The following is a 20104-nucleotide window of genomic DNA, read 5'->3' as shown; positions in this document are numbered from 1 at the left end:
ACTGTAGTGCTTTGCAATAATTGACAGATTAATCCTTTTTTACATCAAGTGTGGCTAAATCATGATAATTAAATCTTGCTGCCCTACTTTTATTGATAATCTGTAGTTTGTCTAATCTAATTAGCACTAATATATTGAACTAATAGACCAGTCCAGTTTTAGAATAATGAAAACATAGAGTTAGAAGAGACCACATCAAGTCCTATCCCTGCCATGCAGGAACACAGAATCAAACATTCCTGACAGATGGCCATCCAGCCTCTTTTCAAAATCTTCTAGAAAAAGAGACTTCATCTCTCTCTAAGGCAGCATATTCCACTGTCGAACAGCTGTTGCTGTTGACAGTTTAGGTGGCATTTCTTTTCCTCTAGTTTGAATTCTCTGCTCTGTGTCCTAGACAACCAGGTTGCTTCCTCCTCAATAAGACATCCTTTCAAATATTTAAACATAGCTATCATGTTACCTCTTAACCTTCTCTTCTCCCGGCTAAACTACCCAGCTCCCTTAGCTACTCCTCATAAAGCATGGCTTTCCAGACCTTTTATCATTTTGGTCATTAGTCACCGCACTCTGGACATGTTCCATCTTGTCAGTAACCTTCTCCGATTATTTTGGAATTCCCTCCCTAGGGAAATCAGGTTGGCCCCAACCCTGTCTGTCTTTATCAAACAGTTGAAGACATGGCTCTTTCAATGTGCGTTCGAGTAACCACCAAACATGGTTTTTAGCATTTTATCTCCTTTTCTATTTATCCTATCCCACGTTTTCCCAGTTGTCTCTCTGACACTTGTCCATGCACTTTATTAATAATGCTTTGAAATTGTGTATTTTATATGTCCTACCCCCTTTTTATCTATAGTGGTTGATGTTTGTATCATTACCTCATTTATTCTTGGTTATTATGTGTTTTTATTGTATGCTGTGTTTTAATTGCTGATTTTATTTGACTGCTGTATCATTGTTTTTAGCCTTAGGTACTCGTAACTGTTATATTTTGTTTTTGTTCTGGGCTTGGCTCCATGTTAGCCGCCCCAAGTCCCTTTGGGGAGATGGTGGCGGGATTATTATTATTATTATTTATGTTAAGCATGCATTAGGTTCCTTTTTTGTTGTGTTCCAGATAAGATGCTTTTTCATTCATTTTTTTCCAAATAATTCCTTCACAATTCTTATTTCTCTATACCAGTTCCATATATAGAAGTTCTAAATATAAATTTACATGGGTTTTCAAAGTACATTTCATTTTAGTACATTTAGACTTACGATTTGTTATATTTTATGGCATTGATGTGGCTGTTATAAAAGGTCGTTAGATTATGTATAGCTGGTTTTTGTTCTGTTTTTGTAAGAGCCGTTGGAAAGGTATTTTTAGATCTTAGATTTATCCCCATAAGTATTTAAATCTTAAATTAGAATAAGTGTTTTAAAACATAATTAGTAACACAATAATTTTAGCTTTACTTTTATTCCTAGAGGCTCCTACAATAATTGATGATCTGATGCTATCAAACATTGGGTATAGGGGTAGTTCATAGAGATTGACTGTATACCAGTTACTAGTTCAACTGTTTAACATTTTATGTCTGTTAGTATCCACTAAAGGGTTTATCTATCTTATATATAGATTTGGAACCTAAATGTTGAAACTCACACGTACAATTTCTGTCACATCTTTCTCAATAAATTACCTGTCTACATTTAATCCCAACTGAATATGAAATTAAATACAGATTTATGTATTATATGGCTCATGTCTGACTGCGTAAATGAGTGAACAGTCAGACTGTCCTGAAGATCTTAAAAGATATAATAGATTGGGTTGCTGTGAATTTTCCGGGCTGCATAGCCATGTTCCAGAAGCATTCTCTCCTGACTTTTCATCCACATCTATGGCAGGCATCCTCAGAGGTTGTGAGTTCTGTTGGAAACTAGACAAGTGAGGTTTATGTATCTGTGGAAAATCTAGGGTGGGAGAAAGAACTCTTGACTGTTTGAGGCAAGTGTGAATGGTGAAATTGGGCACTTTAATTAGCATTTAATGGCCTGGCAGCTTCAAAGTCTGGATTCTTCCTGCCTGGGGGAATCCTTTGTTGAGAGGTGTTGCTGGCCCTGATATGGACTGAGAAATGAGTTTGGAGGGGTGCCTCTCAGCACATTCACAGTATCTTTCCGTCTCAGCTCAAGTGAGGTCAGAAAACAGGAGAATTCCAGGCAGAAAACCATCAGGTCCAGCTAACACCTCTCAACAAAGGATTCCCCCAGGCAGAAAGAACCCACACTTTGAAGCTGCCGGGCCATTAAATGCTAATTAAGGTGCCCAATTGCACAATTCACACTTGCCTCAAACAGACAAGAGTTCAACCCAATGATTCCGGCCATAAAAGCCTTTCGACAACACATTATAATAGATTTCCAAAAGTTCTAGCTGATGGATCTTATGAACACAAATAGGGCATGCTATTCTTCAGTTTCTTCTTAGATTTTCATCCATATTTTAAAATACTTTAATGTTCAACTTTATCTTTCATCCTACTTACTAAGGATGCAGGGTGTTATCAGGTTAGTCCCAGAACCTAAATAGCCTCTGGCAGAAAAACAGGGAGGAGTGGCAGCTTTTTGCATTCTCAGAATCCACTCCAGAGCAGAACAGGAGATGGGTGCTGAGGAATGCAAGGTCCCATTATGTAAATGCAAATTATTTTCTGTAATGTTGAATTTCACCTAAAAGATGTTGAAAGGTTAGGTTTTTGACTTCATATGGGAAAAATTCAAATTCAGAAAAGAATTTGCATCCAAAAGAAATAAAAGGTTGACTCCAGGCAATAGTTAAGGCACACATTGGTGGGTGTGTTTGAGCATATGCTGATCAAAGCAAAATGTCTGGCAAACCTTTAGAAGCAATAAGTAAATTGACTGAAAAATAAAGAGCAATGTTTTGCCCTTGTATACCTTCCACCTGCTTGTTGACTGAGTATTCAAGCAAGGAATATTCAGGTGATTTTGCCAATTCCTTTCTCTGATATATAGCTTACAACACCTGGTATTTATTAGTGTGCCCCCATCCAAGTACTAAACAGAGTTGATCCTACTTAGCTTTCAAGATCAGACGGTCTGGGTCATTTAGAATCCTTACTGAAGTAAAAATATTTCTGCAATGACCAGTAATCCAATTACCTCCTTAAGTAGGTTTTTAGCTATCTGGATTTTTATCGTATTCTGTTTGATCATGGCATTTAATATTTGCATATGAGTGATGCTTTGCACTTTATGCTTAATGTTTGACTGGTTTTTAAGACAATTCTTTGTTAAGACAAAGGATGTATGGTAATTGTCTACATCAGGGGTCCCCAACTAAGGCCCGGGGGCCACATGCAGCCCATCGAAGCCATTTATCCGACCCCCGCCTCCTCCCTTGCCCGGTGCGCGCCTTCCAGAGCTTTGCTTGTTTATAATGGTATTTTAATTATTATTTAATAATTAATTAATTAATTATCAAGGGATGCTTTGCTAGAGCTTTTGGTGCACAAAGGCAGAAGGGGGCTGGACTAAGTGGCCCAAGGGGTCTCTTCCTATCCTCATTATTATTATTATTATTATTATTATTATTATTGACACAAAGACACAGTATAACACAGCAAACGAGATATATATGCTGGATTTCGTATCATAAATCACAAGTTCCCAAGCGTTTAGGGCTGTGTGATGCATTATTATTATCATTATTAACAACATTGAGGCTGGGTGGCCATCTGTCAGGGGTGCTTTGCTTGTGCTTTTGGTGCACAAAGGTAGAAGGGAGTTGGACTCAATGACCTAAGGGGTATCTTCCAACCCTCTTTATTATTTTTATTAAGATTATGATTAACATTGAGGCTGTATTTGTTCCCGTTTGGTTTTTTTTTTACTTCAAAATAAGAGCTGTGCAGTGTACATAGGAATTTGTTTATAGGGTTTTTTTTTCAACTATAATCCAGCCCTACAACAGTCGGAGGGACCGTGAACTGGCCCCCTGTTTAAAAAGTTTGGGGAGCCCTGGTCTACATTAACAAGTAATACAATGGGAACAGAAATGCTATCATTTAAGTTTTAATTAAACTATGAGAAAAATGCTGAAGAATGTGCCTATATTTGTCATTTCGTTTTTTAAAGATGAGTCTTGTTCATGCTACACTGGCTAGTAGAAGATCATATAATCATATTTACTTCCGCAGTAGATGCTGTTATTAACTGTGCATGATTTTGTTGCCTGGAAAGAGTGTCTTCTCTTTCCTATTTCCTTAATGATTGTGCTTCTAAAATTACTTTGAAGGTATCTAGTCTGTATTATGGATCTTTATCATTTTTCTTTGTTTTGGTAAATATTCTAAAGGCACTAGATCCCATCTGATCTTGGGAGCTAAGTCGGATCAGCTCTGATTAGTACTTGGATGGGAGACCACCAAAGAATACCATGTGCTCTAGGTTACATTTGAGAGGAAGTAGCTGGCAAGCCACCTCTGTGTATCATTTGCCTTAAAAATGCTATGAAATTCATGAGGTCACTATAAGTCCATAGGCAATTTGAAGATACTCAAAATATAGTAAATAAATATTGAAAGCGTTTTGAACTGACTTAGTACAATGATATATTGTTATATCGGCTGACATTATTTTTAGAACTGCAAGATGTCTCTTTGAAGATATAGTTAGAGAGAAAAGGGGTATCAGAATTTTTCTATATAGGTGTTTAGAAAAGGAAGCATAACAGTTCTGTTGGAAAACAGTTCTGTGGCATGACGGGGTTTGATTTCACTCTATGAAATACTACTCTTGTGTTTCTACTTAAGAACTGCTGAAATGTAAAACCAAATGCTTTACTTGATACTCTGATCAGGTAAAGTAAGACATTAGTTTAACTGAAGAAGTGTTTTTTTAATACAGGGTGTTTGAAAAAGAACTCCCTATTCACCATTTAAATTAAATGGTGAATAGGGGGTTCTTTTTCAAACACCCTGTATGCAGAGCCATAGTAGTTAAGAGATGTGTAAATTTTCTGAAAGATTTGAAGCAATGAAAGACTTTTACAAATATTTTTGGAGAAAAAATAGAAATATAAACAGTATTAATTTTCATATCAAACCCACACTTATTTTACTGCTTTAGCCTAATAAAATGTGTGATTCATAAGTAACTTAGCACATAAAGTCATTAGCAAACAAAGGACAGATCTGAAAATATCACACTCACTATCTGATAGTTTTTATCCCTTATTAGATTACTCTCTTTAAGTGATATTACATAATCACACTTCTACTTTTGATAGCACTCTACTAATTCATGAATCCTACACTTGACAAATGCCCCTATCGTTGTTTAAAGGTACTAAATACCAAACAATGTGAATATATCTTGTACTAAGGAGAAACTGTGATCTGTGCTGTCTGTTTGCATGTATCTTTCTTACTGTCATCTGAGAAGTAGGAAACATAATAAAAACAGGAGCCCCCAGTTTTATTTTAAATTGTTTAGTACTTATTTATTTAGTGTTTCCAATATTTAGGCCAGCAATATATTCAGACTTAAAGTTTAACTCTGTTGAAATCTTTAATAGTATATCTTCACTAGCTGTGATGATCGCCTCCCAACCGCCATACATCAGAAATGGATTTGGTGGTTATGTATTATATCATATGTATGTACAAGCAGTCCCCAAGTTATAAACATTAAACATTACAAATCATAGTTAATAAGGGGGATGAGATAATAGGAAGTGAGAGAGATCCACCTCTAGGAAGGGAACTTCACTCCTGAAAGAGTTATCATGGGAAAAGGTGTCTCCACTGAAGATTTATAATCAATCCTTGTTTCCACAGCAAGTCAAATTTTTAAAAATCCAATTATCATAGGGACAGAAACGGAGATAAAATCTTTTGAAAGGGCACATACAGCAAAACAAACATCACAGAGGTGTTAACCATTCTCTATTCTATCCAAAGTGAATATATTTGGCTGGACTTACACTTTAAAAATGTACCTGTTCCAACTTACAAACAAATTCAACTTAAGAACAAACATACCAAACCTATTGTGTTCGTAACTTGGGGACTGCCTGTAAAGGAATTACTGTTCTTTAACTCTTCAATGTGGTGCTTTGCATTTTGATTAAAACTTTGTTTTAAAATATTTTTCATTTACTGGGCAATTTCAAAAGAACATGTTTCGTTAGAATTATTTTTTCTTTATTCCAAAGTTTCCATTTTGTGCACTGGAAAAGCAATTCCATACTTAAAAACAAGGCAAAATCTAATGCTAGAGTTTGGAATCTTCTTCTTCATTCACTCAGTCGTTTCTGACTCTTTGTGACCTCATGGACCAGTCCATGCCAGAGCTCCCCGTCGGCCGTCGCCGCCCCCAGTCCCTTCAAGTTCATGCTAGTCACTTCAAGGATACCGTCCATCCATCTTGCCCTTGGTCGGTCTGTCTTCCCTTTTCCTTCCATTTTCCCCAGCATCATTATCTTTTCCAAGCTTTCCTGTCTTCTCATGATGTGGCCAAAATGCTTCATCTTTGCCTCTAGTATCCTTCCCTCCAGTGAGCAGTTGGGCATTATTTCCTGGAGAATGGACAGGTTAGATCTTCTTGCGGTCCAAGGCACTCTCAGGATTTTCCTCCAGCACCAAAGTTCAAAAGCATCTATCTTCCCTCGCTCAGCCTTCCTTATGTTCCAGCTCTCGCATCCATAGGTTATTATGGGGAATACCATTGCTTTCACTATGCAGACCTTTGTTGCTAGAGTGATAGTTTGGAATACCTACTCAATATAAGGCATTCATCTGTATAATGATAGATGAAGTGCAAGTTCTGATATTTAGGGGGTGAGGCTCAGTTCAGCTCCTGAACCCATGCAGTATAATGAATTTATATATATATATTCCAGAAATTAAAACCTTACTATACTAGTTAGATATGCAATGCAGCATAAGAGCAAAATTCAGGTGCCACCTATTTTGTCAGCATTGCATATCTGCAAGGATGACCTGCAGCTCTTCTTTTCTCCTCTTAACCTGTTTTCCTTTTTTCAGCCTTACATATGCAGCTGCCTGCCTGATATTTCTGTTTAAGTGCTTTATCATCATCTCAGTCTCAGCCTGTCCATCACTAAATCTCATCTTCCCAAGTCTTCCTTGATAAAAATAGCTTATTATCACCCAGCTGTTGAATAGGAAACATGCCTGTAGTTCTAAATTGGACCCCTTTCTTTCTTTTGTTTTCCACATCCAATCTGTTGTTCAGTTTTGTCACATCTGTCTTTATGTGCCCTGGTCATCTCTTACTTAAAGCTTTATCACCAATCCTTGTTTTCTGTCTAGTCTTCTCGCTGTTATTTTGATCCTATCACATACCTTGAGCACTGCCAAATCCAAAGACATAGACATAGAAGCCTGAATCAGTATGCAAAGGGATATCATAACACTATGGAGACAGAAGCTCGTAGCATAAGCTTTTGCACACTGAATCTACTACAAATACTTATGTTCCGATCTTCTTTCAATCTCAGAACTATTGGCATGCGTGGTGATCAGAGAGATCTACAAGCACAGTCAGATTACTAGTGGCAAGGCAGGAACAGAACACAGCTTGGTGAAAACAAGTGGTCAAAATTGGTGCCTAAGGGAGCTGCAAATACAAAAGGACAGAGATTAGAGGTAGTTGGGTCAATCAGGTATCAAAGGATGAAATTAGAGAGAGGTGGCATGTGATTAAGACCCCCCCCCCCCCAACAGCAACACATTCACAGAGGATTAAAATGTCACATTTTGAACTTCAGAGGTAGAGGGTGTTAATTAATATAATGTGTACAGTACTAACTACCAAATACTTATGTCACATAGGTATGCATCTACATTGTCAAATTAATGCAGTTTGACACTGCTTTAAGTGCCATGATTTCATACTATGGAAACCTGGAAGCTGTAGTTTGGGGAGGAATCAGCAGTCTTTGGCAGAGGAGGCTAACTCCCTTGCAAAACTACAATTCCCATGATTCCACAGCATTGATCCAGTTAAAGTAGTGTCAAGATGCATTAATTCTGCAGTTAGATAACTCATACAGTCAGTGTAATATGATAATAGGCAAATTAAGTTTTGTTTTTGTGATCACATTCCACAGTGTTGATCTGTGATTCTGGCATGTTCTGGTCATACCTTAGTTACATACATCTTGTCAGGGTTACTGTAACATGCTCTACGTGGGGCTGCCTCTGAAGAGTGCTTGGAAACTTTGGCTGGTCCAAAGAGCTGTAGCCAGGTTGCTCACTGGGGTTGGCTACAGAGAGCGGACAACCCCCCTGTTGAAGCAGCTCCACTGGCTGCCAATCTGTTACCTGGCACAATTCAAAGTGCTGGTTATGACCTTTAAAGCCCTAGGAAATTCAGGTCTAGGCTATTTGGCTGACTGAATCCCCTTGTACAAGCCTGGCCCTGAGATCTTCAGGAGAGACCTTTCTCTCGGTCCCACCTCCATCTCAAACTCAATTGATCAGAACGAGAGAGAGGGCCTTTTTTAGTGGTTGCCTCTCGACTTTGGAACTCCTTGCCCAGGGAAGCCAGAAGGGCCCCCTCCTTGCTGTCCTTCAGGCGACAGGTTAAAACCTTTTTATTCAGGCAGGCTTTTAAAGAAGAAGGTGTTTAAGATTGTCAGGGGCTGCTGTGGTTTTATATGCTTTTAATGATGTTAATACTGTTTTAATTTGTTTATTTGTATATTTGAAGTTGTATTGCAATGCTTTCAGTTGTGAGCCACTTTGAGTCTCCATATGGAGAGAAAAAGTGGGATATAAATGAACATAATAATAATACTATTCTGTACAAGGTGTGAATTCAGAATTGGGCATTAGTGCTCTTAATCATTTACGTGTGAGGATGCTTGTCGTCCATAGCTGATTCTGACTTGTGCTGCTATTTAAGTAAGATAGAAAACAAGCATTTCTGTAGCATTTTCTGGTTTCCAAAATTTCTTGAAAAATAATTTCCCCTCTTGCCTGAGCTGGAATTTTCTTTTGCTGGATGTTTTTTAAAAAATCAGAACATTAAGATAAGCAGTTAATGTTTTGAGAAAGAATGCCCTTATCTTCTTCCAGCTGTCTATGCTTACTAAAGAGCTGAAAGAAGAGGCCGAATATTTTCAAACTTGCAAGAAGCTTTAGTAAAAACAAAAGAAGGCATCCCCCTTATTCTTCTACAAAGTTTTCCTACAGGGTTGCAAAGTCTTTGCTTTTTCCTCTTGCCACCTAGTAAGGCTTTGGGTTTTGTCTTCACACTGGGATCCTTTACATGAGAAAAGAAATAAGCAATTAACTGGCTATGTCTTATCAACAACTTTGTATAGATGAAACTCCCTCTCTCCCACATCTTGCATATTGACTAGAACACAGAGAGGAATAGGTGTTGACACTCTCTCAGCAATTTAGGAAGGCTACAAAGAAAAACAGTAAAGAGACTGCTCTCTTAACCACAGAAAACATAGCTCCTTCCTGAAGCTATCTGAAATGCCTGAGAGACGGGGATTAAATTTATAGACGGGAAGAAAATAGCAAACTACCTTTAAGTAGAAATCTGTTGATACACCTGTTGATAAACTCTACAAGTTAGTTGGCATTGCCCCTCCTGACGTGCGACGGGAAGTTGCTGCTAACGGTGAGAGAAATAAGGTTGAACATTGTGAAAGCCACCCACTGCATGACTATCAGCCTCCTCCCACAAGACTCAAATCAAGGAAGGGCTTCATGAGAACCACCACTCCTCTTGATGTTCCTCCAGCAGCAGCAAGGGTATCCCTCTGGGCAGCTAAACCTGGTAATTCTAACTGGATGGCCCCCCATGAGGGTCTTCCTCCAGGGGCAAACCAAGAATGGGCAACTTGGAAGTCCTTGAACAGACTCAGAAGTGGAGTGGGCAGATCTAAAAACAACTTGGCAAGGTGGCACTACCTGGAGGAATCCTCCACCTTGTGTGACTGTGGAGCAGAACAAACAACTCCGCATATGTATGCTTGCCCACAATGTCCTGCCTCATGCACGGAGGAGGAGTTGTTTAAAGCTACGGACAATGCGGTTGCTATTGCCCGTTTCTGGTCTAAAACTATTTAGTTGTTTGTGATTTCCTCTATTTTTTTTTCTTCATCATTTTTAAATGTATTTGTTATGTAATGCTTTTGACACGAAATAAATAAATAAATAAACCTTTAAGTATTCCTTGCTGGGGGGAAAAACAATGAAATTTATAGGGTCAACATGCAACTTGAAGCCACATATAGAGAAAGAGGGGGAGGGAGTAAGACAGAGGCAGGTACTGCTGTGTAATGCTTCACTGTTGTGCTAGGATCCTGTGGGACCAGGGTTCAAATCCCCCACTCCATCTGAAAACTCACTGGTGGACCTCTGGCAAGTCACACTCATTCAGCCTCAGAGAAAGGCAATGGCAAAGGGATCTAGCCAAGAAAACCCTGTGACTGGTTGTTTATAAATCAGAATCAAAGGCATACAACAGCAGAGATAGAGGCTTGGTTGATAAGGCAAGCTAATATTTATAGACTTTTATTTAAGATACACTTTTGATTGCCTGGTTGTCTAACTTTACTTACCTTTGTGATTGAAAGAAATTCTGGAATCCATTGCAGATATTTGTGGAATTTGACCGGTGCAGCTGGAATCAGCATGCTTGGGTAAAGGTTCATGCGGAAGAAGTGATCGTTCTGATGCTGGAAGGATCTCTAGTTTGGATTCCTCGGAATGAGCCAGTTCTGCTTCAGGGAACTAGAGTGTCAGTTGAGCATTGGCCTGCATTGGTGAGTATATTTTCCTTTCTTTTTGATAGTAAACTGAAATAAATTTTCAGAAGGATAGTCTGGATTTTGTCTGTCACAATAACTGAAGAATTCAAACCAGTAAAACTTACCACTGCAGTGGTTTTTAATGTAGTTACATAAGTTGATATTGATGACTTTTTATCTTCAATAATGCTGTATTATTCTAACAAAATAAGCAGGCTCAATGGAACACACTTGTGCAGTAGGCTTAGTTTGAAATCTGTGAGAATATATCTTCAAATAAGGGGGCTCTTACCTATTTTTTGTTCTTGTTTTTTTCTCTTTCACAGACTTTCACTCCTTTAGTAGATAAGCTGGGTTTAGGTTCTGTGGTTCCAGTAGAATCCCTTGTAGATCGAGACTTGAGATTCCTGTCTGATGCCAGTGGATTACGCCTCTTCCAGGTAAATTAGAGGTGCACAAACTGAAGGTATAGATTATAATGGTCATGATTTAACTAACAGTTTGAATACAATATGGTCTGGATACCCACTTTCGCACCATCATTTAGCAGAATAAAAGGAATTTAAGTATCTAAGGCTTTGAACTGGATCATACAGTACTGAGATAACTTCGTGTTTATGTTCCTGAAATAACATTGACCATGGCCGTTGTCAAACTGTTTTTAAAACTGGTACATTTTAAAAGAATTTGTAATGTGGTATGGGATTCTGAAGAGGAACTAATTCCCACTTGGGTGTGCCTAAAATAGTTCTTTGGAACCTTAAACCACTGAATCTAATTTAAAGTACTTCAGTGCTATTGCAATCATCTGAAAAAGAATGAAATGAGCCAAACCTAATTGTGGGGCTCCATTATAACTATTCAGGTAAGAGACACTTAAAAATGTTTATCTCAAATTATTGTGCTGGGGAAAAACTTTTTCATATTACAAGAATATAGGCAACTTGATTTTTACTTTGGAAATAAAAATACTTCAGAAGACATTTAACAGAAGTAAACGCAGCTGACTTTAAAATACTATGTTATGCAATAAAATACTATTACATTGCAAAGGTGTGCACTATGCAAAAGGATCCCAGTCCAGTATGTTTTTTCAATAAGTAATTATTGAGTGAAGATGTCAGTATTGTATAAACATTATGTAACAAATGCAGCAGGGTATTTATAATTCTTTTTCCCCACAGCTGTGTTTGCCAGATTTTAGAAGGAGTCTTGAAACTCATAATCCTGTTATTTGGAGAATGAGCATCAGGAAATAGAAAACAAAGAAATCATGACTTGTAGGCAATATCATTATGCTTTCATCAATTTCTTGAATAGCTTTTTTCACGTAGAGCACATTTCTTGGCAGATGGCAACAGAAAGTCAGAACCAATTTCTCCAGCAAGAACCTATATTGAGGGAAGCTGTCAATACATTGATCAGTGATCAGAAGCTCCAGGAGATATTTAGCAGAGGTAAGACCAGCTGGTTTGATTCTTTAAATGTGTATACATTTTCTCATGATAGTTAGATTCTGCTCTTAACTACTGTTTAAAAAAAATCCCTGCATTTGCAAGAGGCTGCTTTCTTATTTTTCTTACATTACTTCTCAAACTGAAAAAAGGGATTACTTAAGACTAGTTTGGATCAGGTTACTTCTAAGGAAAAGGGTTGCAATAGTAATTTTGTTGTAGTATTTGCACCTTTAGTTGTAATGCCTTTATGTTAGCAAAGACTGGACAAATGGAAAAATGAAACAATCCAGAAAGTTCAGTGGTGCTCCATGACAGAGAATGAATAAAGGAAAGTGACTGTAACACAGGAATGACACAAGGAAGTAGCCAACTAAACCCTTGGAAAAGTTTCATCACAAAAAAGAAACTTTCACACATTTTTCAAAGGCAGTCCTAATTACTTACACATTATAATAATCTGAACTTGATGGAGCTCAAGTTTGGGTCACTGAGGTTAGATGTGATATTAAAAAAAATAGGCAAAGCTGGGATAGCACTCCAGTCCACAGCTCACCATGATACAATCCAGGATTTTTAAATATATGTATGTATGTATGTATGTATGTATGTATGTATGTGTGTGTGTGTATGTATATATATATATATATATATATATATATATATATATATATATATATATATCTCAAGAAATAAACTAGTTTTCAACAAGGCTACCACCTCAAATCCAAGAGATATCTACAAATTCATATTATTTTTGTATGTTTCTAGGTACAGTTTGATATGCTGGTCATGACTTTAAAAACCCTAAATGATTTGGAGCAAGCTTGTCACTTTTTCACAAAAAAACCCTTTTCTATATGTCCTGGCCATGTTACAGACATGTTTGGGGCTGCAAGAGAGGACCTTCTCAGTAGTAGTACCCAGGTTTTCATGCCTTACTAAAGATACCTGCCTAACCCTGTTTTTTGGCATTTTGCTTGTGATATTCAGAGAGGCCTGTTGAGCTAAGTGTGTGTTGCTGCTATTACAATTGATAGTTTTTAGCTAATTGTTGTTGGTGGTTTGGTTTTGGGGTTTCTTTGCATTTAACATGCTGTTACAACTTAATTTTTGTTGCATTGGGCACTTATCACAGAAAGGCAAGATGTACATTAGACACACGAGTGTTGAATGTGCTGTCCATACTCTGTTGGTAAGCTTCACACCCACCTTATGGAATATTTAAGCATACCAAGCAGACCATATTTTCCCCAGGGAATAAGCTATGTATGTGAAAACAAGAACAGTAATTAATTCAGATTTTAGAATTTCTCACTGATGTTTCCTGTATGATTAGAAAATTTGAAATAATATATGATTGTTTTATGGGAAATTATAGAAATGCATACATAAATGCACCAAATTTCATAGGGTGTGGGTATCTCCTTCTATACATGGAATATGGTTTCAATCAGAGGCAGATAACTTGTGATTCTCTAAACGTATTACATTATAGCTGCCCCATTGCTAAGCCTGGCCTTGCTCCCAAGAACTTATGTAGTGGGAGCCCATCAAAATCTAAAGGGCTATGCATTCTTTAGATGGTTAGGAGGAGCAGTCCACATACGATCAGGCTATTCCTTATGCACCAGATGATTTGGCAGGTGTCCAAAATTCTCAGTCACAAATGATGACTCCCATCCCTCTCTTTGCAGTTTTTTGTTTCTTGCCCTGCCAGCTGGACATGTATTCCCTTTGCTCATATTAAAATATTAAAGGTTTAAATATCAAGCTGGGATAATAAGGGGAAACTCTAAAGAATAAAGGTGATGGAAGAGGAGTCAGACAAAGGGGAAACAGAAGGATAAGAAAAAAAACTGACTATGTCAGATAAGGGTAACAGAAATCAACTCACTTACTGCTACCCAGCAGATCAGGAGACCAGAAATTAATAAAAATAATAAATCTCAAAAGAGGTCAACTGCCCAGCATGTCTCTGATTATAAAGATGAGACAGTATTGAAGAGAATATTTATTATATCCAGTGAGAGTGAAGCGGAGAGTGTGATCACAATCTCTCCTTTAAAAAAATTATTCACATGAGGATCTACTATAAGCTCATTCCCCTCTGGTCTGAAAACTGTTGCTAAAGCCACAATGTGCCTCTTTAATATGTTTGGTCATAACCCCTTTACGATTTCATTTTGGAGGAAATCAAGCACATCACTCACTTTAAGACTGAATTCCTAAAAGGCCTCCAGGTCATATCTCTGAGCAGAATTGCTTCTGGCTGCTAAAATTTTATCAATCACTTTCTTGGTATATCCTTGTTGTCTCATGATAGTTCTCTTAATATTTAAGCGGTTAAACTTAACCTGTCCTGATTTTGATGTAGTATCAGCCTCAGATGTAACTACTTCTGTCTTTCGGCTACCTCTCAACTGACACCTCAATCAGGTTCTGAAAGCGCAGGTACTTGAACCAATACTGAGCTATCAGAATCACTGTGGCCTGTCCTCTTGAATCTTTGTCAGTAGCTTCTGAATCATTGGCATAAGTGGAAGTGTATAATGCACAACTCAAGGCCATTCCACTGACAGCATGTTGTTCTGTTCTGATTCTTTATACCAAATATCTAATATCTAATTTAAATCTATCTAATCTAAATCTAATCTAAATTCTAAATTCCATAATAAAAGTGAAAACCCGTATGTGTGTATATGGCATGGGTATCTGCTCACACAGACAGCCTCCGGCCTCCACAAACAGGCTCCAGTTCCCAGGGCTGAGAAGCCAGCAAGTCACTCCTTTGCACTGATATTGCGGTTACAGTGAGCACCATGAACATGTAACCCAACCCCTGCCAATGTCCTCCCCAAACACTACAACCCACCACCCAAGGAATGCTTTCATTTGTGGACCATTTTATCCTACATTTTGCTTTTTCTTCCACCACAGGCAGGCATCCCAGGGTTCTCCATTGGTGTGGAATTTGTATGGCCCCGCCCACTGCCCTTCCCTTTCAAATCTGACTGCATAACAAACAGAGCAGAACTGAGCTGCAACTAAACTTACTGGAGGAGTTTGGGGATTGACTGCACATAGTGGAAGTTGTAGTTCACCCCGCATCAAGTCAGAGCACTGTGACTCCTACTGGGGAATTTAGAGGAGTTGTAGTTTACCTACACCCAGAATGCACTATGAACCCAAACAATGATGGGTCTTGACCAAACTTGCCATGATTTGAATACTGGTGGGTTTGGAGGGGATTTGGCCTGGACATTTGGGAGTAGTAGGTACTGGGATTTCTAGTTCACCTGCAATGAATGAGCACTTTGAACCCCACCGAGGATGGACCAGAACCAAACTTGGCACACAGAGTCCCCATAACCAAAAGAACATATTGGACAAGTTTGGGGAAAAGGGAGTTATAGTTCATCTGCATCCAGAGAAACAGTGACCCCCACTGACAATGGACCAGGATCACACTTCGCACAGAGAAGCCTCATGACCAACTGAACATTCTTCAGGTGTTTGTGGGAAGGGGCCTTTATTTTGGGCGTTGTAGTTCACCTGTATCCAAACACCACTGAACCCAGCCAATAAGTATATGGAACTCTCTGCCCCGGAGTGTGGTGGAGGCTCATTCTTTGAAGGCTTTTAAGCAGAGGCTGGATGGCCATCTGTCAGGGGTGCTTTGAATGCGATTTCCTGCTTCTTGGCAGGGGATTGGACTGGATGGCCCAACTCTACTATTCTTATGACGGATCTGGACCAAACTTGGCACACTGACTGAACATTGCCTGCTGTGGATATTGAGAGATGTTTCGGGACACTTGCCCCGGGACTCTGGGAGTTCTAGTCGTTCATCCCCATCCAGAGAGCACACTTGGTACACAGGCCCAAAATGGCTATCTTTTCATTTTGGCAGGGTTTGGGGAGAATTGAGCCACGATTCTGGGAATTGTAGTTCACTCACTCCAAACAGAATACATAACATTGAAAGACAAATAATACCATTCTCAAATGAGCCGGGCACCGTCGGGTCCCCAAGCTAGTAGCAAAATAAAGGTTGAGCCTCCCTTGTCCATAATTTCAAAATCCTCTAAAATCCAAAATTGCCCACCTTGGTGGCAGAGATAGTGACACTTTTGCTTTTTCTGATGTATACAAACCTTGTCTCATGCACAAAATCGTTTTTAACTTTTGTGTATATAATTCCTTTCTGCATATACATGAAATATTAATTACTTTTGTATTGTGATTTGGGTCCCATTTCCAAGGTATCCCAGAATCTGGGGGGTGGAGGATGGAATCTGAAATACAGAATACTTCTGGTCCTAAACATTGGAGCTAAGGAATACCTAACCTGTATCTGGAATGGACCACAGTAAGGTTCTAAATGCATAAATACTTCCTGGTTCAAGGGCCATGACCCTTGATGAATTGTCTGCCTGCTTAAGAAGTCTGCATGTATGTCCAGGGTACCTTTTGGGTAACTGCTGTTATTGCTTTCAAAGATCTTTCTGCCCATTGGAGTATTATGTTTGACTCTTTGATTAGGGGCATTGTGACTAGACTAGCTCCTCTCTCTTTTTGCTGTAATCTTTGACTTGAACTGATTCCTATTCCTATTATTTGAAACATGCCTTCTTTGAAGTCAGCTTTCTAGCTGGAAGGGCAAAAGCTTTTGGCATATCCTCATGTGAATTTTTTTAAAAGGAGCAACTTTTATGGCACCACCAATTGTGTATGTTTCCCTGTTGGGATCAAAACACTAATGAAGTTTCATTTGTGCCCCTTAAAGAAGATCTATTGTGACTCCTCTCTTTCAAGGTACTCTTCTTGTGGTTTTAAATGTATCAGCCATGAGATTTCAGAATGTGTTGCCCTATCAGTAATCAAAATCTGCCCAGGAGTGACCAAGGCAAATTAACTTTGTTGTTATATCCAACTTTTCTTCTAAAATGTATAATTAATAAGGGAGTCTATCAGGAAATACATTTGCTTAACTTTTGTCCAAATTCACGATACCTGTTGGAAGGAAAGTGTCATATCTTAGATGTTAAAAGGGGAGTTAAGGAATACATTAGAACAGTAGATTTCAGATGCTCAGAGGCATTGTGTGTATCCTTCCACCCCAGAACTTTGGGAATAAAACATTGAAGCAAATAATAGCTCAGCAGTTAAAAAGTGTGTGAAATGTGCCATCACTATGCAAGGGGTCAAAGGCTGATTCATGTGTGGCCTCATTCCACTCACTGTATGGCAACAGCTGCAGGGAATGCAGAATCAGCATCATTGAAGGAAGTTTGCAATGCTGTGGCTGGAAGGAGTCATCAATTTTTATGTCACAATGAGATAGATAAATGTAGGTCAATTCAGATTGGTTGTGACCACATGGAGCTACAAACAGATAATTGGAAGCAGCCACTCCCATCCATCATTTTGTGGCGGGAGTATCTCCCAAGGGTATGTGGATTGCTCCTCCTGACCATCCAGAAAATAAGAAGTTGCTACTTAGTGTGAATGCTCAGTCTTGGATGGTAGGAGGAGCAATACATTCCAGTCTGGGGATGGTTGCACATGAAAAAAGCATGAATTAAATGTATTTAAATTAGGGCGTTTTGGGTTAAGTTGGTTTAGACAGGGCTGTGGAATTATACTATCAACTAAGAGAAGGGTGCCAATGGTTGCAACTAAAAAAAAGGTTTTGGTGAATGGAGAGTAACCTAAGATTGCATGGATTGCTCCTCTTATCACCCAAGAATGACTATTCATGGTAAGTACTAAAGTCTCATTCTCTGACTCTGGTGTAAAGCAATGGTTCTTAAATGTTCATGTCCCCTCCCCCAGCAATCATTGCATGCAAGAGTCTGGTTCTCACCACAATAGAAAAGAAAAGAATCACTTTGCCTGTGAGAAATATTGGTGGGGAGGAGGCAGAAACACAGTGGATAATCCCCGGCAGGATACAGTGATTACTGCTAGAATGCCAAAAGATCATTGTTGTATCTAGACAAGAGTGGATCAGTAGAAATACCATGTCACACTTGCAGAAGAACATAAACATTGTGTGAGAGAATATTCGTATTGTTTTGAAAGCCTTGCATAGTCTCCAAGACAATGTTTGCATCCTACTGTTGATACTGTTGATATGTGTGTGCTCATATGTACATGCCTTCAAGTTACCTGTGGATTGATGGTGAACCCATTAATTTGATTGATTTTTTTTTTTGCAAAGTATACTCAGGTGGTTCTGCCTGTTCCTTCCTTTGAAGTATAGATTACAGCACCTGGTACTCATCGGTGTTCTCCCTGGATCCAGATACTAACCAGAGGTGATCTGCTTAGCTATCAAGATCTGATGGGACCTATTGCCTTTAGAGTAATTAATATGTGTACTATAGGTTAAAAGAATTTTAACTTAAATTAGTTAGTTCAGTTAATTTTAAAATGCAGTCCTTTTACCAAAGAACCCTTGGTGAAGTGGCACAGAATTGATTTATTGTATTCTCATGTGGAACTTTCTCCTTAGGTCCTTATACCATCCAGGGGCAACGTGTAAAGGTGTATCAGCCAGAAGAGGAAAATAGCTGGGTCTCTGCTGTAGTGAGCTGTCAAGATCCTATCACTCGTCTGATGGAGGTGGTTTTGACTGAGGTGCGAGGTGACTGAGTCTGGATGACCATCTGTCGGGGTTGATTTGATTGTGCTTTTCCTGCATAGCAGAGGGTTGGACTAAATAGCCCATGTGGTCTCTTCCAACTCTATTATTCTGTGATTTTTTCTACAAGTCTGGTTAATTCAATGCTAAAGTGGATACTTCCATTCCCTGGCACTCACCAGAAGACACAGAGGGCCAAGGCTCACTGCAGCTTCTGTATATAACAGTAAAACCATGGTTTAATGTTATATTCAAACTGTCTCAGCATATTAACTACTGCAGAATCAGAGGTGGCTTCAGGGGAAATGTGGAACATTCTATTCTTTAATTTAGACTGCTTTACTTGATATTACTCAAAAGGTATATTGGTACTTTTCTTCTGTGATAAATCATATCTATAATAAACATTGGGAGATGGGTGGGCACAAAACATGACATGTAAAAGTAACAAGGCCTCAACTTGGGAAGAAACAGTTGAAGAGAAATTTTGAGGAAGCTTAAATCTGTCAATGATGAGTACATGCTTATTCTCTAATACTGACTCTCTCTCTCTCTCTCTCTCTCTCCCCCCCCCCCCTTCCCCCAAAACATGCTCCACTATATAAAAATCAGACTGGTGAAATCAAGTCAGTTGATCCTCGACTGATTCATGTCGTGATGGACACTTCTGCTTTGAATGAGGTACCATATTTTCTCAGGTCATAATATAAGCAATTACGTTTAAGGGGAAGGAGGACTATTTATAGGTATTAGGTGAATCCCAGCATCAGGACTCAGCTGGCACCTGCAGTTGCTGGCTGAAAACATGGTCAAAGCTATTGCTTCCACTTCTCTATGTGTGATGTTCTCCCAGCTAGCACCTACAGACCTGCACAGAGAGCTGAAGTGCGCTCAGCTGGCATTTTGCAGAATCCAACTGAGAGTGCCAAAGAGATGGATGATTGAGGATTATCATGGGGGTTCCTATCTTTACTCGCCTGGGTAGGGAAGGGCTTTGCAGGTATATCTACATACTGGAAAGCGAATCTCTGTATAGGAAGCATTTAGCTGTTTTTTTTTTCCACTGAAGCCTTTAATGTTATTTAGACTTATTTGGCAAGAGGCCCCAGTGAAATCCATGGAAATTAAATCCATAGATTCAAGTAAGTTTTGAATACCCTGTTGTAGAGCTGAATTGTGGTATTTAAATAT

At 38.8% G+C, this 20104-nt stretch overlaps 1 protein-coding gene across 4 annotated transcripts in view; it reads left to right on the top strand.

Moving 5' to 3' along the window:
• Positions 1 to 20104, top strand: part of kdm3b (lysine demethylase 3B) — a 65851-nt gene that overhangs the window by 15430 nt on the left and 30317 nt on the right. For 2 of the 4 annotated variants that reach the window (XM_062970127.1, XM_003217545.4), the window contains exons 2-6: positions 10658 to 10825; positions 11137 to 11250; positions 12162 to 12267; positions 18785 to 18909; positions 19526 to 19594. In XM_062970127.1, the coding sequence (XP_062826197.1) occupies positions 10658 to 10825; positions 11137 to 11250; positions 12162 to 12267; positions 18785 to 18909; positions 19526 to 19594 (582 nt within the window). Of the gene's footprint in view, positions 1 to 10636; positions 10826 to 11136; positions 11251 to 12161; positions 12268 to 18784; positions 18910 to 19525; positions 19595 to 20104 lie in introns of all 4 variants that reach the window. The other 2 variants (XM_062970126.1, XM_008104999.3) reach the window with 1 other exon arrangement.

The sequence above is a fragment of the Anolis carolinensis genome, chromosome 2 (assembly GCF_035594765.1).
Source record: "Anolis carolinensis isolate JA03-04 chromosome 2, rAnoCar3.1.pri, whole genome shotgun sequence".
Taxonomy (NCBI): Eukaryota; Metazoa; Chordata; class Lepidosauria; order Squamata; family Dactyloidae; genus Anolis; species Anolis carolinensis.
Note: the sequence above shows the minus strand (reverse complement) of the source record. Positions and strands in the feature narration are given on the sequence as shown.